We start from the raw sequence: 20,274 nt of genomic DNA, 5'->3' as shown, positions 1-20,274 counted from the left end.
AAAGTTTTTCGCCAGTTTGGGCTGGGTTTTCGTTCAATAAGTCTTATAATTCATTGTTTTCGAACTCCCGCCAAGCTTTGTCATTGACATCGAAACCATCAGTTATAAATTGCTGGGATATAATGAAGTAACATCACCATACCCCACGGCAGTAGATTTCCTCAATTCAAACAACGGAAATGTAATTTTGAGCTTTCCACGATTAGTGTCTGTATATATTGAATAACTCAATACCTTAATAATTGAAACCTATCGAATTTAATCGTTCTATAAATATGCATAGAGATGTCGTTGGTCAAAATATATGCACGCCTAGTGTTAGTAAGCAACTACTCGTATCACATTTTAAAATCTCATATATCTTACTTACTGGTTAACTGAAACTGGAGTTTCAGTTAAAATGCGCGAGTTTGTGACCATCAATTATGAAAATATTTTTTTTTAAGTGACAAGCGTTCTTTTTTAAGTTTATATATATATTTTCTTTAGCGGAACACGAGAAAGGACTGAAAGACGGAATAAAAAACCTCAAATCTAAAGATCTCAAGGTTGTCCGTGAATTAGAACGGAAAGTATAAGAACCCATGCAACAGCGTTGGATATGGAATTTTGTCGGTTAAATTTTTTGATACCCATTGAACAAACTTAATATACCCCCAAGGTAGTAATAATAATATATTAAATGCATTTTGTTTTTAGAATTATTTCCTCATATAGATGAATACAAGCGTTTAGCGAAAGTTGAATGACTTAAATGTAATAAAATAATATACATACATACATACATATGTATATATGTATACATATAAAAAATCGCTTCACATATAAACGCACAACACGAGGCATAATATACGCATTAAATTTAAAGCTTTAATTTTACACATGCTCGCACACGCATATACGCAGAAACACACATACGCAATGGCAACAATAACAGCACCTTATAAATGATTATAGTTTCTTGAAACTGGTTTAGAAAATATATACAAAGAAAAAAAAAACAAAAACAACAAAAAAAAAAACACAAACCCAAAAAAGAGTAAATTGCGTATCCAGTCTACTAGACAGACACTGGCACGTACTTATTTAAGGCTTTTAATGAAGAAATGAAAATTTTACTAAATGACATTTGATCAATGTGCTGTTATACACGCATTCGTTTACAAACGTGTCCACTCATATATATATATATGTATATATAAGTATATATATATATATATATATACTTATATGTTACATGTTATATATATATATATATATATATATATATGTATATGTATGTGTGTGTGTGTGTGTATAGACGCACACAACGCAACTGGATTCCGATTTTTAAGGAAAAACTATTTTTTGCTCTTCGTGATAAATTTCGTATGTCTTTCTCTATTATTTAGTTTTGTTTTCCTTTTTCTTTTTTTATTTTTTGCTTTTTTCTACTGCAACATATAATTTATGGATATATATTAAATGGCTTTTATACACAAATCCATACGTACATATGTATATGTATTAAATCACGGAAAGTGTTGTCTTTATTGTTGTTGCTGTTGTTGTTGTTGTATTTGTTGTTGGTTTCTTTTCGTTAAATCTAGGAAAAACTTTCGCTTTTCATAATAAAAAAAATGAAAATGACAAGAGAGCCACAGCTATATGGGTAACTTCCATAAAAAGATTAAATAAAATAATTCAGTTAATTAAAAACAAAAACAAATATTAGGGGAGAGGGGCGGTGGTAATTATATATGATTTAAAAACAAATGTAGGCATTTTCCATACGAAAAATGTAATAAACATTTCTCTTAGACGGAGGTGAAATTTGCATCACTTAATGACGATATAAGGACATGTAAGCCAAACTCATACTTTGAGATCTCACATAATTATTTGTTGCTTCTATGTAAACAATATTTATATACTTATTGCATCATTAAAGGTAATATGCAAAGATTTCAAGTCAATATGAACATAAACGTTTAAAATTTTACACACAAGTCACATCTTCATTGGTTTCAAATATTGCATGGGAATGTCTTCTGAATAAGATCATATAAACTCTCTCATTCATTCCAATGCTTTTCTAACGCTTCTATGCTCTTCTTATAGAACGATTTGTCCTACCGTTCAAAATAGGCTTCAAGTGCAATTCTCTTAGCTCCTTCGCAGGAGCTCTACACGCCGATCATTATCTTGAGATTGGCGAACAGGTGAAAGTCGTTGGGGGCTAAAACTACAAGACGATACGGTGGGTACGGAGTTTCAGTTCATGCAATTTTTCCACTGTAGCCCCACTGACTTGCAATACGGTGTAGTATCTTGATGAAAAGTAATTTTTTCTTTCTTTGATTTGGGACCATTTTTTTCGTCATTTTATCATGCAAACGCACTCATAATTCTATGTAATGTTCAATACTGATCCGTTTTCCATTTTCAAGATAGTCGATGAGCAATATATCAAACGTATTCCAAAATACGGAAGCTATAACCTTCCTAGCCGACTTGTGTATTTTGCGTTGATCCTGCCGGGTTCTTTTCCTTCGATGGATTGCTGCTTTGTATAGAGCTTTGTCATAGACAAGTAAGTGTTCATGCAAAGTGCGCAACTTCCAAAATGACCAGAGCGCTCATCATTGGTGTTTCTACGATCATGTTTAAAATCAGCAAACCGTTTATCTATCATTAATTTTGATGGAGCAGCAATGCTTTATCAATATGCGAAATTCGGAATTTTTTGAAAATTACAATGAAATTTGGATTGGTAATATAAAAATCAAACGGAGTCATCAATAGCAACTACAGCTCAATGCCAACCTAAGATTTTATTATTATTGGCGAAAAACAATGAAAAAATGACTCAATTGCTTTTATTTACGAAACGCTTATAAATAAATGTGTCTTAGCATTACATACATAAGCAAGCTCTTAATAGACAAAAGTTATTATCTCGAAGTGAACAATCAGTTTCCAGCTTCCTGTACGCAAGTTTGCGTAGCTTCGTTCCTGAGTTCTTTCTAATGCAGCGTATAGTTTCGTGTCAACTAAAGTCGGAGCTATAATAGAAGACATGTGTTCACTTTGCAGCTTAAATAGCGAAAACCATTTTCTCATTGAAGTAATATTACATATAAATACCTTTAAGTAAGGCGCTGATCAGCAACTATGTGCCGCATGTGATAGCTTTCCCAACTTAATGCCTCAATCATTTTCTTGACCAGTTTTACTTTGTGTGTTGGTGCATTCCTATTAAGCAAATTCATTTTGTGTTACCTTTTTCGATATGCTGGTCAGCTTGGGTCGAATTGTTTAGCTAGCGTTCGGCATAGACGTTATCGCCTGGCTTTACTCATAGCTTTCTTTAGTCCTTGGGGAGAAGGTGCATTCTGGTATTTCCTGCTGTCTCTCACTTAGTTCACGTGGAATCTATTTTCTCATCTTTTGGATCTTTCTGAAATGTATGAAGACGGATTCTGTACCACAATTTAGTTGATCCGCAAATTTCTGTCGCGCTTCAGCGTCATTCTTATATGAACAATGCTTGCAATCATGCAGTTTTTAAACTTTTTCGATAATTTTCCACCTTTACGTTAAAATCGCCGCTTTTCAATCCTTAAGCAACTTAAACCTCCGCAATTTACATGCGTCGAGTAAGATTGTAAAAAAAATAAGAAAGTAATTTTTTTTCTAACTTATTCGTTGAACTTATTGATCGGTGTGTTACTTTCACTTGCGGCATCCTATATGTATTAATTTTTATTTTCGTACGCCTAACTTCACGAAGAACTCTATCAAGTGGCATAGAGTTGTATGGGATTTATTTCATCTTTTGGAAAATAAGTCGGATATGATGTTTTCGCTTTGAAATCTTTAATTACTTCTTTTAATTATCACTCGCACAATTTTTGCTTGCTAAAATCACTGTCGTTTCGTACGTTAGTAGCTTTGCATCGTTATATATATTTATGTGTGTACGTTATACATTAATGTAATTTTAAGTGGCTTCTCGCTATAGTTATTATTTTTACTATTTTTTTTTTTTTTCTTTTGTAAGAAAGGCACATATAGCCCTACCTATTTAAGCGTTCCATCTGTGCTACCTAAGAAGGTGCAACTTAAGCGTTCAAAATACTTTAACATCAATCAATTGCTTATTTTTCTATACAATTCTACGCATTATCGAGTTTGAGTTGATTAATAGTGAGATATAGAGAAGATTAGATCTTTTATTTATTTATAATTAAGTTGGAAATATAATCAAAAATGAACTTTGGTGTTTTATAAAATAGCTTTCTTGGCTTTGAATTATGCTTACATTTTTCGATCCAAGCATTTACCATCTAACGAACTTTTCGTTTATTTACAGAACACATATCGATTCGTGATTGCATAAAAGGCATGCCATGCATGCTAAGTTGATTTTTATTTGACTTTATTTTGTTTCTTTTATTTGTCTTTACTATTTTGCTTGACATTTATGTATGGTTTCAAATTGTTTAATATAGTTTCCATACACCGTGACATTAATTAAATGTTAAACATTCTTATTGTCATTGTGAAAACATTTTGCTTACTTATGCAATAAATCTAACGTTAGTTTGCTGTTTAGATTTTTTATAGAGTCTTGGCAAAAAAATATTTAAGGTTTAAAATACGAAGCTTTCGCCTGAAATACTTATATATTATTCCCTTTAAGTTTGCTTTGCTTTAATTGTGTCACAAACACCTTCAAGTGTGTGTTAAATCTGGTTTGTATTGGAATATATTTTAGATTTCAACTCGTTCCCTTCTTATCAGTTATTTTCGTCGTTGATCTTTCCTTGTCTTGTCTAGTCTTGTCTGGTCTAACCTTGCTTTGCCTCGTTTTGTCCTGCCTTGTCTTGTTTTGCCTTTTGTCGTTTTCTCTGGTGTTCTCTCTCCCTTTTTCTTTACCTTATTTATATTTCCATTTTCTTAATTTCTTATTTTAATGTGTTAAGAAGAAACCCCCTTTCCCTTTCCCTTTCCCTTTCCCTTTCCCTTTCCCTTTCCCTTTCCCTTTCCCTTTCTCTTTCCCTTTCCCTTTCCCTTTCCCTTTCCCTTTCCCATACCCTTTCCCTTTCTCTATCCTTTACTTCACTTCATTTCAATTCACTTCAGTTCTTTCCGCTTCTCTTCTCTGCTCTTCTGTTCTCTTCACTTCTTTTCTTCTTTTTCTCCTCTCCTCTTTTCTTCTTGTCTCTTTCCTTTCTGTTCTTTTCTTTTCTCTCTCCCTTTGCTTCACATTCCGTTTCCCTTTCCTTTTTTGTCCTCAACCCTGAATGGTAGCATGAATAACCGAAATTATGAAAAATTAACTTAGAAGCCTGAACACAAAAAGTCCTAAAATTCTGAAAGAATAATTTAGAAAAAAAGATTAAGATTAAGAAGTTTTTTGTTAGTTGCGAAGGCGTCTATTCTCCTAAATTTGGAACTTCAACTGTCAAGGGCGGTGTCAATATTCTAGACAAAGCCTTGACAAAGGACGAACAGGCTAGAAAGTAAAAAAAAAAAAGATGGACAGACAAGTCTAAATAGGTTCTGCTATTCACGCCGATTTACAATTTTTGAAGTTTCCAATGCGTATCGCGACGCGTTGCAAACTTTTGACAAATGTAATATAAACCGCAGATTACGTTATTGTTATTTTGTTTTTTTTATCCATAAGATAGATTGTTTTTTATTCTTATATAATATGTGCAATTCTCTCTCAGTGTATTGGAACTGGTGAGAATCAAAATTTTGGCTAAAATATATTCGTGAATTGAAAAGGTATAGAGTCTTGATCGAACATCAAACGCCATAGGGACGTGTTATTTATTGTATTAATAAGCTTATAGACTGTACAGTTTTATGATTAATTGAGGCTATTTATCTTTGCTATTCGGATTATATTCTGTTTCTTTTCCTACATGGATGTATGAAGTTAAACTTGTAATGGAATATATCTCTGCAAGTTCGACTTTTGCCGAGGCTTTTTGGGTTGGTAAGTACAAAACAATTATGTGGTGTTTGCTGTACTTCTTTTGTGCGCATAGATCAAAATGATTATTGCCATTATTTGTGGTAGCTTTTTGTTGTTGCATTAACTGCTTGAATTGTTTCTAATTTTTTTTCCTTTAAGATAAGTTTGACATTGTTTGGTTTTTAATGAATAAATATTTTTAGTGATTATCTTGACATATGCTAATGGTGATTTTTCTTTTGTTTATGTAGAGAAAAAATAATTAAAATTTTTATACTTTTCATTATTATTTTTATTTTTTTTTTTTCCGACATTATTGTCATTGGTTTCTATGTTTAATTTTCTATACCCTTACGATGTTGTAATATTGTTTGTTTATGAATAGAATGGTTTTGAATAGAAGTACATCCGTTTACTGCTGACAGTGAGTGTGTATGAAACACAATTAATTAAATCTAATATAATATGCAAGTTAGTGTGACATAAATACTTAAATTTATTTAAGAAAAAAAAGTTTATCGAAGAATTCTGGTGTCAAGGATTTAAAAACTTCAAGGGAGCTTTAGCGGATTTCTCCAAAAGCGAAACAATGACTAAAGTCTTTCATTTGATATATTCATAATTCATTCTTAAAAGCATGTGCACTTTTTTATTGCATGCGATAACTGCTTTATATACATAATAAATGAATGATGGAATGAAAACCTTTCAATAGACTAGCAATTCCTTGAAACATTATTAGACGACATAAAACAATAACCGAACACTACAAACCAAAGGATCTTTTAAAGACGCCATAAGTAATTATTATATGTACTGTGAACTTTTCATAGACAGAAGCATGGAGACATACTATACACTTATTTACTTTTTTGTTATACGTCGATAGAAGCGAAAGTTAAGTACCGTTGAAATTTAACAAGTTCGTTTGCGCTTTTACGTTAAAATAAACTTTCTATCGTCGTTGCATCGCTGACATTTTCATTAGGATGTTGCAAAAATTTTGGCCAGCGCCTTCTATAGGTGAAACTGATAAACAAATGGAAAATACCAGGATACACAACAATGGAATGCGATCTTACTCTACATAAAATAATAGTTTTCCATTTACTATTATTGATTTATTCACCGTACGCACACGCTAATCATGGAACGCTCAAAATTGCATTCAAACACGGTCAGAAACTTATCGTGGCGCTTCGCCATCATATGCCAGTTGTCAATTTTCGCTGCAGCGATGTAAAAGTGGTAGTTTTGATGTCAATGACAAAAAACGGCCTGGAGGATCAAAAAAGCGTGAAAACAAAGAATTAGCGTACTTATCGGACGAAAAGCCACTTCAAACTCTCAAAGAACCGATATAAGGGCTTTGGATCCCATATGGTCATATTACCAAAAATATGGTAAAATGTGGCAGAAAATAATGGAAATATTTTGGCCAAGGCCAATATTTTTGCAACTTCCTAATATATCCAACATAAAACAAAGGGGCGAATACGAGACATCCCTTGAGAGGAAAATATTTGTCGAGTAGTTTTTTCATAGATCTGTTGTAGCAGTAGAAGGTAGAGGATACCAATTATTTTAATTGCGTTTCGTCTTTATAATTGAAAAAAAAAAGGAAATTTCTGACGTAAGACGTTCACACGTAAGACGGTAACTTAAGCAGGGGCGTTGGAAAATTGAAGGAATATGGCTTGCTAGTAAAAAAAATTGACGAGATAAGTGTAGCAATGCGGTCTCACATTATCTAAAAGGTCCTGTCTGCATTAAGTGCAGTGAACGCATTTCAACCGTAGATCACAGGACCTGGGTGCGTATTCGACAATTATTTACTAATGAAAATATGAATTGGCCTAAATGCAAGGAAACAGGGTGTGCAGCAATTGCTTAGGGACGATATAGGTCTTAGATATGAACACGAAATTGCCAAGCCATCCTTAATTCAGCGCCACACAAATGCCCGCAATGCGTTTGGTGACAAATACAAATTTTGAAGGGAAGAGTTTGGAAATATTACATTTAATGCTGAGAAAAACTTTAATTTGGACGGACCTGACCGAGGATGTATGACATCTTTGACTAACGTGTTGCAAGCATAACCATGGCCGTTGATGTCCTACGATATGGGCTGCATGTGGTGCGAGGGAAAAGTTAAAAATACGCAGGCGTGTGTTGAGTTCTTAGAGAACAATTTAATAGACTGGAATAAGTAATGCGGACGAATCGATAGTACCATTAATTAATTTAATTAAGAAGGAGACATCAAGAATAAATCTACGTTTCGCAAGTGACGGTAAGGATAGAAGAAGCAATCTATTTTCATAAGAGAGACACGCAGATCCCAAGCTAAAATAAACAAATTCAATTGAATCTACATAACACCTATGGGAAGGAAACTACACAACCGACGCATACTCAAGTATTGGTCTAACTAAGTACCACATGTAGTACCTTTTTGTAATGTAACGATCCTTCTTACCTAGATCTAGTTAAAGAGAGCTTAATGTGCGAATTAAAAGCCAATCTTTGGTCGAATAGAAGGCCTAAATCGATGCACGAATCAACGTTTTCCAACTTGTGTAAGTCAATGGAATGCTGAGTACTGAATGACTTCCTTCTCAAGAAAGAAAGTTTCTTGCATTAACGAGCACCGTGTAACCAAATCATTTAAGTCAATTTAAAGAGGATACGATTGCGATTCCAAAAGGAAGCAAGAAATCAGTTTAAGATCGTCAACGTACATTAAAATCTGGCTGGATTGAGTCACCAAGGGGAGATCATTAATGTATAAATTAAATAAAAAGGGTTCTAAGTGGTTGCCTTGAGAGACGCCAGACGTCACGGTAAATTCATCCGAGGTGATGAAGTTAAACAGAACCATGAATGATCTTTTATGCAGATATGAGCTTATCCTTTTGCTAAGTAAAAACTGAAGCCAGAGGCTTGGAGTTTGAAGATCAATAAGTTATGATTAACTAAATCAAGATATACGACATCTTTGCCAGAGCCACTAAAAAAGGCTTTGAAAACATGGCAAGTGATTTTTAGCATATCCGTAACTGTTGATCTTCTTTTCCGAAACCTATGCTGGAATGGAGAAATGTAAGATTTGATAGTGAACACTACATGGTGCGTATTAATTCGCTCAAACAGTTTAGGTAAGACACTCAACTTGGCAATGGCTCATTGGCTCTCAACATGATGTCTGTTTCCGCGTTTGTGAAAGGAAATAAGGAAACTACTCTTCCAACACAAAGGGAAAACAGGCGGGAACACAAGGGGAATAACACCGCATACCTCGACAGAACATGTTCTAAGTATACATGATGGAATGCCGTCAGGGCCAGGTGGACATCCGTATTTTAGAGAACTCAAACCACGTAAATCGTCGCACTCTGACTTGAGGAATCAAAGCCGAGCTAGATACCGGATACGGATAGTTGACAGTTGCATCGGAACTAGCTGGTGAAAAATTTCATCGGAAATATTGACCAAAGAGATCCGAGGTTTCAATGTCATCAGAGGACTCAGAGCCATTGAAAGAAACATGCAAGGGATATATGGGGATTATTCTTTGGAGTTGAAAACTTAAAAAAATATCTAAGACTAAGAAGCAGTCATGATTTTATCAAATGAAGACATCTGCAATAGTATTAGTGGTTGAGGCAACTAAATCTATGCCTTCATGCAGGATAAGCAAAATAGTCGTTAGCAGGAGCAGTTTTCATGAATTTTTTGAAAAGTTTGTTTTTCCTATTTTTGTAATATATAATTGCCGTGTTAAACCGCGGCGGGCACCTACTTCGAGGGCGAGGTTGATCGGAACGGATGCAGAAATAACTAGGTTTAATACATTATACAACGAAGACAGTAAGTTTTCGATATATCCAGCAGAGAAATCAAGTGGAATGTGTGAAAGATGAGATTTAAGCAGTTAAACATTGGCCTTGCGGATCCTTAGGTAAACTAAAGGTAGACAACGATTTACAACTATCTCCGGGAAGATTTAGCAATCTGCCTTTACAATTAGGAGTACGGTTGTATTGTAGTAAACTACGATCAAACAATTCATTAAAAGACACAATAGCTCGATCAGAGGTAGAAGTGGGGACTATACAGCTAGAATTATGACTATAACGCCAAGTGATTTGTTAAGTTCTCCAACACTATAACTATATGGGTAGATTTAGACTTTTAGACAAATGAGGGCACCAAGTTTCTTATAAATAGTGATGTCCGCATTTGGGAGGATATAGGAGCAAGTTACGTATAAGTGCTTATTGGCAATTTTCGCCCGAATGGCAATAAACTCAATGGTGAGAGGAGTAGGAAATTCAATTGAGTAGGACGGTACTGCAGCAGATGTGGCAATTACATTACTACCACCAGTGCGATTCAATCGATCCTTTCTGAAATTCTGGAAAGAATTGTAAAAAAGTTCTGGCGAATGCAAATCAAGCTTTAACCAAGCTTCACTGAAGGCCAAACAGAAGAACTCCATGTTCACTGAATTTAGAAAAGTAGAGCGAATTTTTAAGTTTCATCCCCTAACACTTTAGTAAATGAGAGTTTCTGCGCCTGAAGAAGCCTTTCCCTTTTTTTTCGTGAGGTTGGAAGAGCTACCGAATTAGTATTACGGAGCCGATCCCGAGGAATAAATTCCTTAATTATGGATCCTTGTAGCCATAATGGTTTGTTTAGAAAAATTGCCATTTATTCCGTAGGAACTAATACTTTAAAAGACGAGATAGCTCTAGAATACTTTTTTATATTATTCAGACATTTGCCAGGCGCCAGTTTTGATGCGAATATTGGAGAGTATTGCCTACAAGCCGACGTCATCCCTACTAGGAACAATAGGATTTCCAGGTAGTGAGCTTTGAGTTGACTAGAATATGAACGGGATGACCACACTTGCATGTGCACCTTGTGCGGCTTGGCGAGTATGGTAACCAGCAGACACCCACGAACAGTTAGCGCGAGAGGCGGATTTAATATTTTTTGGGATTGTACACAGACTAGCCTGAATGGTAACACTGGAGGAGTTACATTTGCCATTTCAGCATAGCTCAAAAAGTAATAGACAAGAGATTGAAGAGAGAAGAGAAATAGATTGTGAATAGAAAACAAAAAAGTTTGTCTCACACACAAAAATATTCTCTCAAATTACCCGTAAACTTCGCACTACTAAAGACGCAATAAGAGAAAGAGACTTATTACGGAGAGGACCAAGTGCTAATCGCAAAAACCAAAGTGAATACCACGACAAAAAGATCATTATAATTCTGCGCACGCGCAGAGTTGCTAAATTGCTTACAAGGAATTTTCAATCACACAATATACCTTTATTGAGATGGTCATCCAAAAGCCCCGCTTTCCCGATTAAGTAACTCTGGGGAATATTTTGCAGCAGTGTTCCACGCTTAAGAAACTCAAACTTGAGATATTGTCGGAATGGGAGAAGATTGACATGACCACTTTAAGGAACGTAATGAGTTCCGTGCGACGCAGACTGCAACAAGTCCTTATTCATAACGGTAACACGATACCATATCATTCAGGTAAGGTGAAAGAAAGATAAATTAGGGATGGGGAATTTTTATAATTCTAATACACACGCAAATAGAAAAAAAAAATTAAAAAAAGAATGTTAACAAAAATTTGCTGCTTGAGTTAATACTTAAAATAATGCATTGCACACATAAATTTTTGAGGGGGTTATACGTAAAATCTCTCCCATTGCGTTCTTAACTATCGAGTGCCTAAGATTTATGGCAAGTTGAAAACAATTTTCTTACCTTATTTTTATCTGCGATATGTTAAAGCCTTTTCACTGTGGTTCGATAACAATGTTTTCAACTTTGCGAAACTCGATTGTGTTGATGTTCGATCTTCTTTTATAAATTGATTCAAACATGATGATAATTGGGCGTGCAGCCGCCATTAGTACTTTTTATTTCGTCTTTTTTTTTTTGTGTTTTCTCAAAAGATCAAAGTGTTCGTTTAAGTTAATTTAAACTTTAGTTACTATTTGTTTTGCCAACTCTGAAAAGTGAACTTTTTTGATTGACTTTAACATTGTTAACCTTTCCTTCTATTGATTTGTTTTTTTTGCCTTTTTATTAACAACTTTTAATTATTTTAATTGACATACGAAAACATCGCACAAATAATGTTTTCAATAATAACTTTTTTTTTTTTTAATTTATTTTAATAAAGCTTTAAGTACAATAGTTTTTGAAAGCGGCTTTGAGCTTCGCTTAGTGAGGTTTTTCTTGTCTCCGGTATAACAGCGCAAAATAGTAAAAATGTGAAAATAATAACTAACCCGGTCGCTAAAAAGTATTGATATAGATAATTTCTCGAAGATGTTGATAATAGGACACATATAGTAATGATATGAACTATATGTTCAACTGCTATACATAATGACAGTAAATAGGGCTTTACTTTTAAGGGAAACGCTTCACCCACATAGACTGATGTGTGGGGGGCATACATACCAGCGAAAAGTTGAATTAATAGCGATAGCGTACAAACAGTTGCCATTTTTTGTTTATCTAAAAAGTTATACTGGTTACTAAAAAATATCCCAATAGGTATAAGTAGAGCTCCAATGATTATTAAATTTAATAAGGATATGAATTTACGGCCCAAAGTGTCGACAGTGAAGATGGTTATAAGTGAACCAAGGAGGCGTAACGTTGCATAAACTATATAGGGCCAAGTTTCTAGACCTAAACTTAAAAGAGTACCAACCTGTACGGCTACAGTTAAAGGGAGAGAAAAACCAAATGTCAACATTAAACTGCGATATAGCATTAATTTTACTAGTGGCACTAAGCCCAATTTCAGACTTTCGATCATATCATATTTATTATTTTCCCTGATATAGGATTTGTGCTCTTCGAGTGAAGCGTAAGTGGTGGATTTTACACCCTTAGGACGTTCTAGGCGTGCCAAGCAGTCTAAAGCCATCGTTTCATTTCCTCGACGCAAACAATGTATGGGCGATTCGATGGTAAATATAAAAGCGCTTGCAAAACCCAAACATCCCAATAATAAATCAAATACACCATGTATATAAAAAACTTCAGCCCATAACGATGTATGTATAACTTGAATGAATATGCCAAGGCTTATCGAATATTGTTCCATAGCTAAGCAATAGCCACGATATGATTTTGCAGTCACTTCACTTCCATGTATTAGAAACGTTATAGTAGTTACGCCAACAGCTATACCATTTAAGTAACGAGCTGCTATCAGAGCGTATTCGGATGCAGGAGCACAAATAAATATTATGCCGTCGATTAACACAAAAAATGAACAAGACGCCTATAATGTAAAGCTATTTTATGTTATTTAATTTTTATTATTAAGTAAATTCGTTACCATAATGTATTTCTTCGTTATCAATATTACCAGAGGTATGGAGAGCAAGCAACCGATCACAGCACCAATGAACCAACTCAAGTAAATGTGAATCGAGACTAGAGCAAATTGATTCCAACCTAAATTTTGCGCCATATTGAGACCAGCCGATAGGAATATTATGAAACCTAAAATATCAGAGCAAAAAACGAAAGGTTATGCTCGCCTCGGTTTCAGTCCGATACATTTTGTTTCTCAAATTTAATTTAAAATTCCTAGAATAAAGAATATTGAAAACAGAATAGTACAGAACAGATCTCTCTTGGTTTAGGAGGGGAAGCAAAATATTAATTATTATTATTAGTGATCAAGAGTCGTTAATATTAGCACTTCGTTAACGCGGGTATAAAGTACGCGCACATTCTCCAATGATTTACATTTGAAAATCTGTTTTGTCCTATCAATTGTTAAAAACTATTCTATTATATATCGCAAGGGTCGCAAATGTCACTTTAAATTGATCAACAACGTAAGAGTTTTCTCAACGACTACTAATGTCAACATTTTTATTGATCAACTTCTACCCACTTATTTAAAAAAAAGAAAAAAGTACATCTAGAAACTTTTTTTACCCGTTATTTTTTATCCTCTCTTTAAATAACACGGTCTACCAATAAGAACAAATACACTTTTTTGCAAATGGGTCCCATTCGAACACGAACTTTAGAAAAATTTTTCATTTAATTCCAATTCTGACAGTATCTTATAGAAGAGAATTCAGTCGGTTTATGCCCAGCTGCTAATAACAGACTTTACAACTAGAAAAAAAAGCAACAGAAGCTGTTAATAACGAACGAGATTCTTCATTTGAATCAGACCCCACAGTTATGCTAGACGAATGTAGCATATCTCCTGATGGTAGCATTTTCGATATAGTTCGTAATAGACGTTCACGCTTGTTGTCAAGGAACGGAAATAGTCGCGAAATTGATTTTTACTCTTAATTTCAATTTCAATTTTTATATGTCGTATTTATGGACTGAATATTCACTGTAGACTAATTTCAATCGGTTTTTTGTTATACAAATGAGACAATTTGTGTTATTACTTTTTTTGCACGGTTTTTGCGAAATTACTTAGAGTCGTTTCATCTTGCACCACATTTTTAAAGCTGCGGAACATCTCCATAAGTTTACCATACGTTGCGTGTACTTTTTTGTACAATTTTTTCTTTTACGGTTTTCTGAGGAACGTTTCTGCCATGTCAAAAAAAGAATGAGTGGCTTTTGAGATAACGGCACTTTCGTTGCTTTTAAGACTTTGTTCGAATGCAAACAACATTTTCAGATCAAGGCAGTATTTATTAATACAACTTATCAAAATCATTCTGTTCCTTATACATACAGTCGTGTGTATCCTTTATGTAAAATTTGTAACGAATTGATTTTCGTAGGTCCATTCGGCTGTTTTTTCTTTTTCTTTTAAACTCGAAAAATTTCTTTTAAACTCAAAAGAGTTTAGATGGAAAGCAACGACGTGAAATTTGAATGAATTTTGCATATGAGACTAAAAACTAGAGAGGAAGTTTTCTGAAGAATGAATTTGGGAAAAATCACAAGTTTCAACTTATTGACTATCTACGTATCGTTGCGAACGGAGAAAAGACTTCAATGACTTCAATATTTTATGCTCCACATTTTGGAAGCTGCAGATTACAAGACCTTATTAGTGATTTTGGTTACCGTTATCTTAGAAAAATAAAATTCACGTGTTAAGCACTAATGTGCATCAATACATTTTTTATAAATAATTTATTTGACAGTTCTTTGGTGCCGAAATTGCCAGGCCCTTTAAATGCGATCAACCCTCAGTCAAGAAAAGTTTCATTGAAAATGTCAAGTTTAAAATTGAATTGAAAAGAAGTATGAAAATTATATGCAGTCGTGAGCGAATTTTTATATCCAGCACCCATATCCCGAAAAAACAAAACAAGCAAAATAAGAAAAATTTCATGCCCTCTAATATGGAGTGGGCTCGGCTGACTTTTTTTCTATTTTCAAAATAACACTTTTTGACGTAAAGGCCTTTGTCATTTTCGCTAACGTGAGAATGTTTAGCACAGATACTACGCAGTTGTACAATGGACACGCGAATAGACGGATGTGCTTAAATTGATTCAGCATTTCATGCTGGTCAAGAATAAATATACTTTGTGAGAATCTTATCTGAATCTTCTTTCTGGTCTTGGATATAATTAGTTTTGCAGCTGATGAATTGTAAATATATGTGCAGTCCAAGCTGAATATTATATAATACCTCTTTTATTTACTATGCAGATAACATGTTATTTTAATAAAAATGGCGGGAAGTCACCAAAGTCTTACAAATAATTACTTATTGCGGTACTTGCAAACTTTCCTTGAATTCATAAACAAAAAACATGGAGGGATTATTTCAAGTTTGTTTTTCGATAAGATAAATTTTTTTTTTCTATTGCAATAAGTTGCCGCAAATTCCCTGAAAAATCTCGAGAGCAAGATGTCGGTGAGGCAGAAATAAAAGTGGCTAATAAGGGTAAAAAATAAAACAGCGACGATTTTAATAATCGCTACCAAATGAACGGTGATAAACGTTCCGTTCCTGCATCTCATGAAGTGAATGCACGACGATTTGGGTTGAGTTGTTAATGTAATCCGCATGTCTGAATTTTTTTTCTTAAAATGCTCCATTGGTTGTTAATTGATATGTGATTAGGAGACACTAATTAAAAATTCGTTAAGAATGTTTGGCAGAGCTCCTCTAAGGTTGCGGTGATGACGATTTCAGACTTTTTTTTATCGAGGGGAATTTTCTCGAAGGCGAATAAAAATTTTCTTGCGTGTTATTAGATTAATATTAAAAATAAATAATTATCGGGAGTAAGAAAGACCAGAGATATTTTTTTCTTCTCAACTTGAGTGGAAGAAAAGGTATGCCTTTTAAGCTCTCCAAAGCTTCCTTCTGGGTGTTACGGATCTTTTGACCAAATAGACATTTGTACTCTACTGTACTTTGTCTGCAATTTGCAAATGCAGACATTTTATTCGAATTTTTTTATAATTGATAAATAAATCTTATGTATGCGCGAAAGGCATATTTGAGGCGATTTTTGCGGTGATCAAACCCTGCAAATAATAATGAATAGAGATGTTTCTGATAGGTTTTAGCCTCCTTTAAAATAAATCAAAAATCGGCACTTGAATAAATTTATAAAAACTTTTTATAATTAATTTAATGTCGTATGCCTATGAGGAGGGGATGTAGTAATGAGGTCACGTTTTTCCGATAATTTTCAGCATTTTTCAAGATGTATCATTACATACTTTCAGTGTTTGCACTCGAACTGTGCATGGCGCAAACCTTAAAAATTTGGGCTATCTTGCTGGGCTATCTTCACTTCATTCATATATTCAATGTGTTTATTAAGCATATATTTAAGTATTAAACAAAGAAATCACTTTCTTTTTCATATTTAATTTTAGAGTCTTTTCGGCCCGTGAGTTAATTGGCGGGAATTTGAATATAAAAATAAAAATCACTACATCTGTATATCTTTGACTAAAGAAATACGTAAGTGTTTTTTAAAAATTTCGATTTTTACGCGTCATTGCCGAATATATGAATAAAAAATTTCCGCTTTTAATAAAAAACAGCAGAATTAATAATAATGTTTAAAGTGCTGTTTAGAAAAGTCCCACTTACTTCTTTAGAAAACGCAATTTTGAAACTGTTAAACAAAGAATTCGAACGAGAGGAATGAAAATTGTTCGAGGAGGAATTGTTTCGTGGACCGTTTGGGAAAGCATGTTCCAAGGAGAACAGCTTTTACTCTTTAAACTGTTTTACAAGCACATTTTTATATACCCTACGCTACATGTGGCACAAGGCATGTTAGTTTTAGTGCGGACGTCTGTAACGCTCAGAAGGGCTTCAGATAGATTTATCTTTTATTATGAGCCGGTCCGTCCGTCTGATGTTTGTCTATGTAGATTTGCGTTCAACCTGTAAGTCGCAATTATTCAGATATTTGGTTAAAAAAATTCGTACAAGGATGAATGCTATTGAAAATGGTTCGGATTGATCCAGTCTCCCGACCACTTTCTATAAAACGTCTTATTTTGAGAAGTTACTTTATGAAAAAAAAATTGCGATTTACAAAATATTTCGAAAAAGCTCGTTATGTAATGGTATTTCTAAATTCTTAATTGCTATGAAAAATTTGGTCCAGCTGGGATAAATTTTTGGGGACCCCGCTCATATAAGCGTTCGGAAACTGAATCTTTATACAGTGAAAAGATATAATTTTCAATACTTCACAGTGAATATTGAGTTCATAGTAGTAAGCCAAGATTTATCTCTTATTATAGCGACCGATTCAACAAGTGATTCTAAAGCTGACTGTCAGGTCGCAATTTTCGAGATATTTTGATGGAATTTGGTATACCGATCTGTTTTGGCTCAAGGATGAACGCTATTGAAAATGCTGCGAATCTTTTTAATATTTTCTTCCAATAGTCTATGCAGTCACTTCCTTAAGAGCTTTAAGAACTTAATAACTTACGTTTTCTCTTCTTCTTCTTCTTTTTTATGATCAACACTCTATACGTATTTACGGTAGTCTAGCTTGGTTTGAAGCGGAATTACATACGAACCATACGTAATTGAATATTTGATACGCAAAGATAGCCTATTTTGAATAATGATTTCCAGGGTGTCATTCCTCCTATTCCGCAGTTTCTTCACCTTGACAGTTTCAAGTCGGTTGAGTTCAAGATGAAATCAGACGAAAGTTGTTATTATCCTCATCACCCTAGGATGAGAGTGTATTCATTTGGTAAAAATGTCTGCAACGCCCAGAAGGAAGCATCAGGGACCCCACAAATTATGCATATTCTTGATCAGCATCAAATTTTAAATCGATTTAAGAATGTCTTTCTGCGTAATGTCTGTTGTAAACATTCTGCTGGCGGCGAAATTGAAGTTAGCGACTTCAAATTTGGGAGAAACATTGGATTTCTTGGACAAATCGGTCGAAGGAGGCGCCCACAGCACCATGTAAACTGAGAACACGTCTGCTTTTTAAAAGGGTTTTTTGATCATTACTCATAAATTATAGCAGATAAATCTATAAAAATTTAAACGCATATTCCATGGACGACGCTGTAGCATTTGCGTGCAAACATGGAAAAATTTGATCACGCCTACCCAATAAAAACAAGTGTCAAAATTTAATTAATTTTTCAATACCTTTATAAGGTGGAGAAACTAGCTTTAGTTTCAAATTTAGAATGTATCTAAACATGTCCGTTTGTTTGTCTGTACATGCGGGTGTCTGCGCAGCAGTGTGGTATTTACGATAAACATTCTCCCGTTAGCCAAAATGAGGATATCGTCTACAAATTTGCAAGAAAATTTGAAAATGACCCGAACTTTTTCAAGGACGCGCCTACAACGCCTACACGCCTAGGCGAAAAAAACTTTTATTTTGAAAATAGAAAAAATCAAAGGCGCCTACTCCAAATTACAGAGCATGGAGACTTGGTTCTATTAGCTTTTTTGACTTTTTAGGAGAACGTTGGCGGATATAAAAGATTAGGTTACTACCGAATACAATTTTCTTACTTGTGTTTATTTTAAAATTTTTCGTTTTTTACTTTTGTAAATTTCTTTCAACGCTTTTCAAGCATATTCCCGCTTTTCCAAACGTTTTCATTTAAGAATCTTTACTTGCCTGACGCCAACGCAGTCGACTGCGGTCGGTTGTGCCAATTAGCACTTTTATGTTTATTGGCATTCGCAGTAGTCGCAGGCGTTCCAGCGTCTGTTGTTGTTGCCGTGTTGGTGGCAGTAGCGGAGGTGACGGGGGTGATGGAGGCGGCGATGGTGTCTGCGGTAGCAGCAGCATTAAAATTGATAGTAGCACTTGCCGGCATCTTAATACATATCCTATCTTAATCGAAATATATTCCGTAATTCAGTTAATTACTGCAAATGTAATAATATGCAAGTATAAATTTTGTTTTTATTCTTTTTTAATATTATCGCTATTTTCAACGGATTGTAATGAATGAACTAACTTGTTTCGATAACTATTTACTAATAACTGTAACAAAGAAATACTGAGAGTTTCGTAGAAATGTTTTTTTTTTTTTTTTTTTTTTTTTTTTTTTTTTTTTTTTTTTTTTTTAAATACTATTCCCAAAAGATAAGAATTTCAAGAGGATAAGATAAATGTAACTTAATGCAAGAGGAAGGATGATGATGTTTAATTAAAGCAAGTAAAGTTAGAAATCAATGTAAATAGACAAAACAAAAATCTATATATATCTATATGTATGTATAAATATAGATATAAAATCTATATATGCATATAAATTAATATAGAATAACACAACTACTTCGTATTGAGTAATTTTTCTCTTATCTTTTTATGATAAGGTATTAACGTGAGAGGGCAAGCAAAACGCTTTTTATACGAGGTTCGATAATTAAGTTCGCCTAATTTGTTTAAATGTCAACAAATACTTGTGCAATTTTTCATTCCACAACTTTTTTCATTCTTTGCTTGAAGACGAAAGTCCCACGCCTGGAACCTGTACCGATCAATCGACAAGGGCTAGCTGCAAAACCAAACGATTTTCGTAACGTTTCTTTAATGCTTTCGAGTTACATTCTAACTTCTGCACAGATCCTTTAAGGGTTTTGCGTTTTTATTTGTTATCTTCAGAAATTCGTACCAAAAACCTCCATTAGAAGCATCCTTTGCTTTTAGATATTTAGGGTAACGAGACATTGCGATGTGGTTGCTCTTCAGCAATATCTTCAGATCAATTTGCCATTTCGCTTTTATATTATTATATATCGTGAAAGAATGCTGTGTCTCATGT

General features: G+C 34.0%; 1 protein-coding gene across 1 annotated transcript; it reads right to left on the bottom strand.

Moving 5' to 3' along the window:
* Nucleotides 1–10,944: 10,944 nt before the first annotated feature.
* Nucleotides 10,945–19,479, bottom strand: LOC119637466 (probable inositol transporter 2). Its single transcript, XM_038033486.1, has 4 exons — nt 19,465–19,479; nt 19,119–19,372; nt 13,370–13,536; nt 10,945–13,312 (listed from the first exon to the last, which is right to left on the bottom strand). The coding sequence occupies exons 2-4, from the start codon at nt 19,318–19,320 to the stop codon at nt 12,185–12,187; spliced, it is 1,497 nt and encodes a 498-aa protein (XP_037889414.1). The 5' UTR covers nt 19,321–19,372; nt 19,465–19,479; the 3' UTR covers nt 10,945–12,184.
* Nucleotides 19,480–20,274: the final 795 nt, after the last annotated feature.

This window comes from Glossina fuscipes, unplaced genomic scaffold, assembly GCF_014805625.2.
Source record: "Glossina fuscipes isolate IAEA_lab_2018 unplaced genomic scaffold, Yale_Gfus_2 59, whole genome shotgun sequence".
In the NCBI taxonomy this organism is placed as follows: Eukaryota; Metazoa; Arthropoda; class Insecta; order Diptera; family Glossinidae; genus Glossina; species Glossina fuscipes.
This window is presented reverse-complemented; position numbering and strand designations above follow the sequence as displayed.

What these genes read in the sequence shown, in the direction of transcription:
- LOC119637466 (XM_038033486.1), bottom strand. Translation starts at nt 19,320, where the DNA reads ATGCCGGCAAGTGCTACTATCAATTTTAATGCTGCTGCTACCGCAGAC. An exon ending in GTCGACTGCGTTGGCGTCAG is followed by an intron (nt 13,537 to 19,118) that starts GCAAGTAAAGAT and finishes CTGATATTTTAG; the next exon opens with GTTTCATAATATTCCTATCG. An exon ending in TAACGAAGAAATACATTATG is followed by an intron (nt 13,313 to 13,369) that starts GTAACGAATTTA and finishes TTTACATTATAG; the next exon opens with GCGTCTTGTTCATTTTTTGT.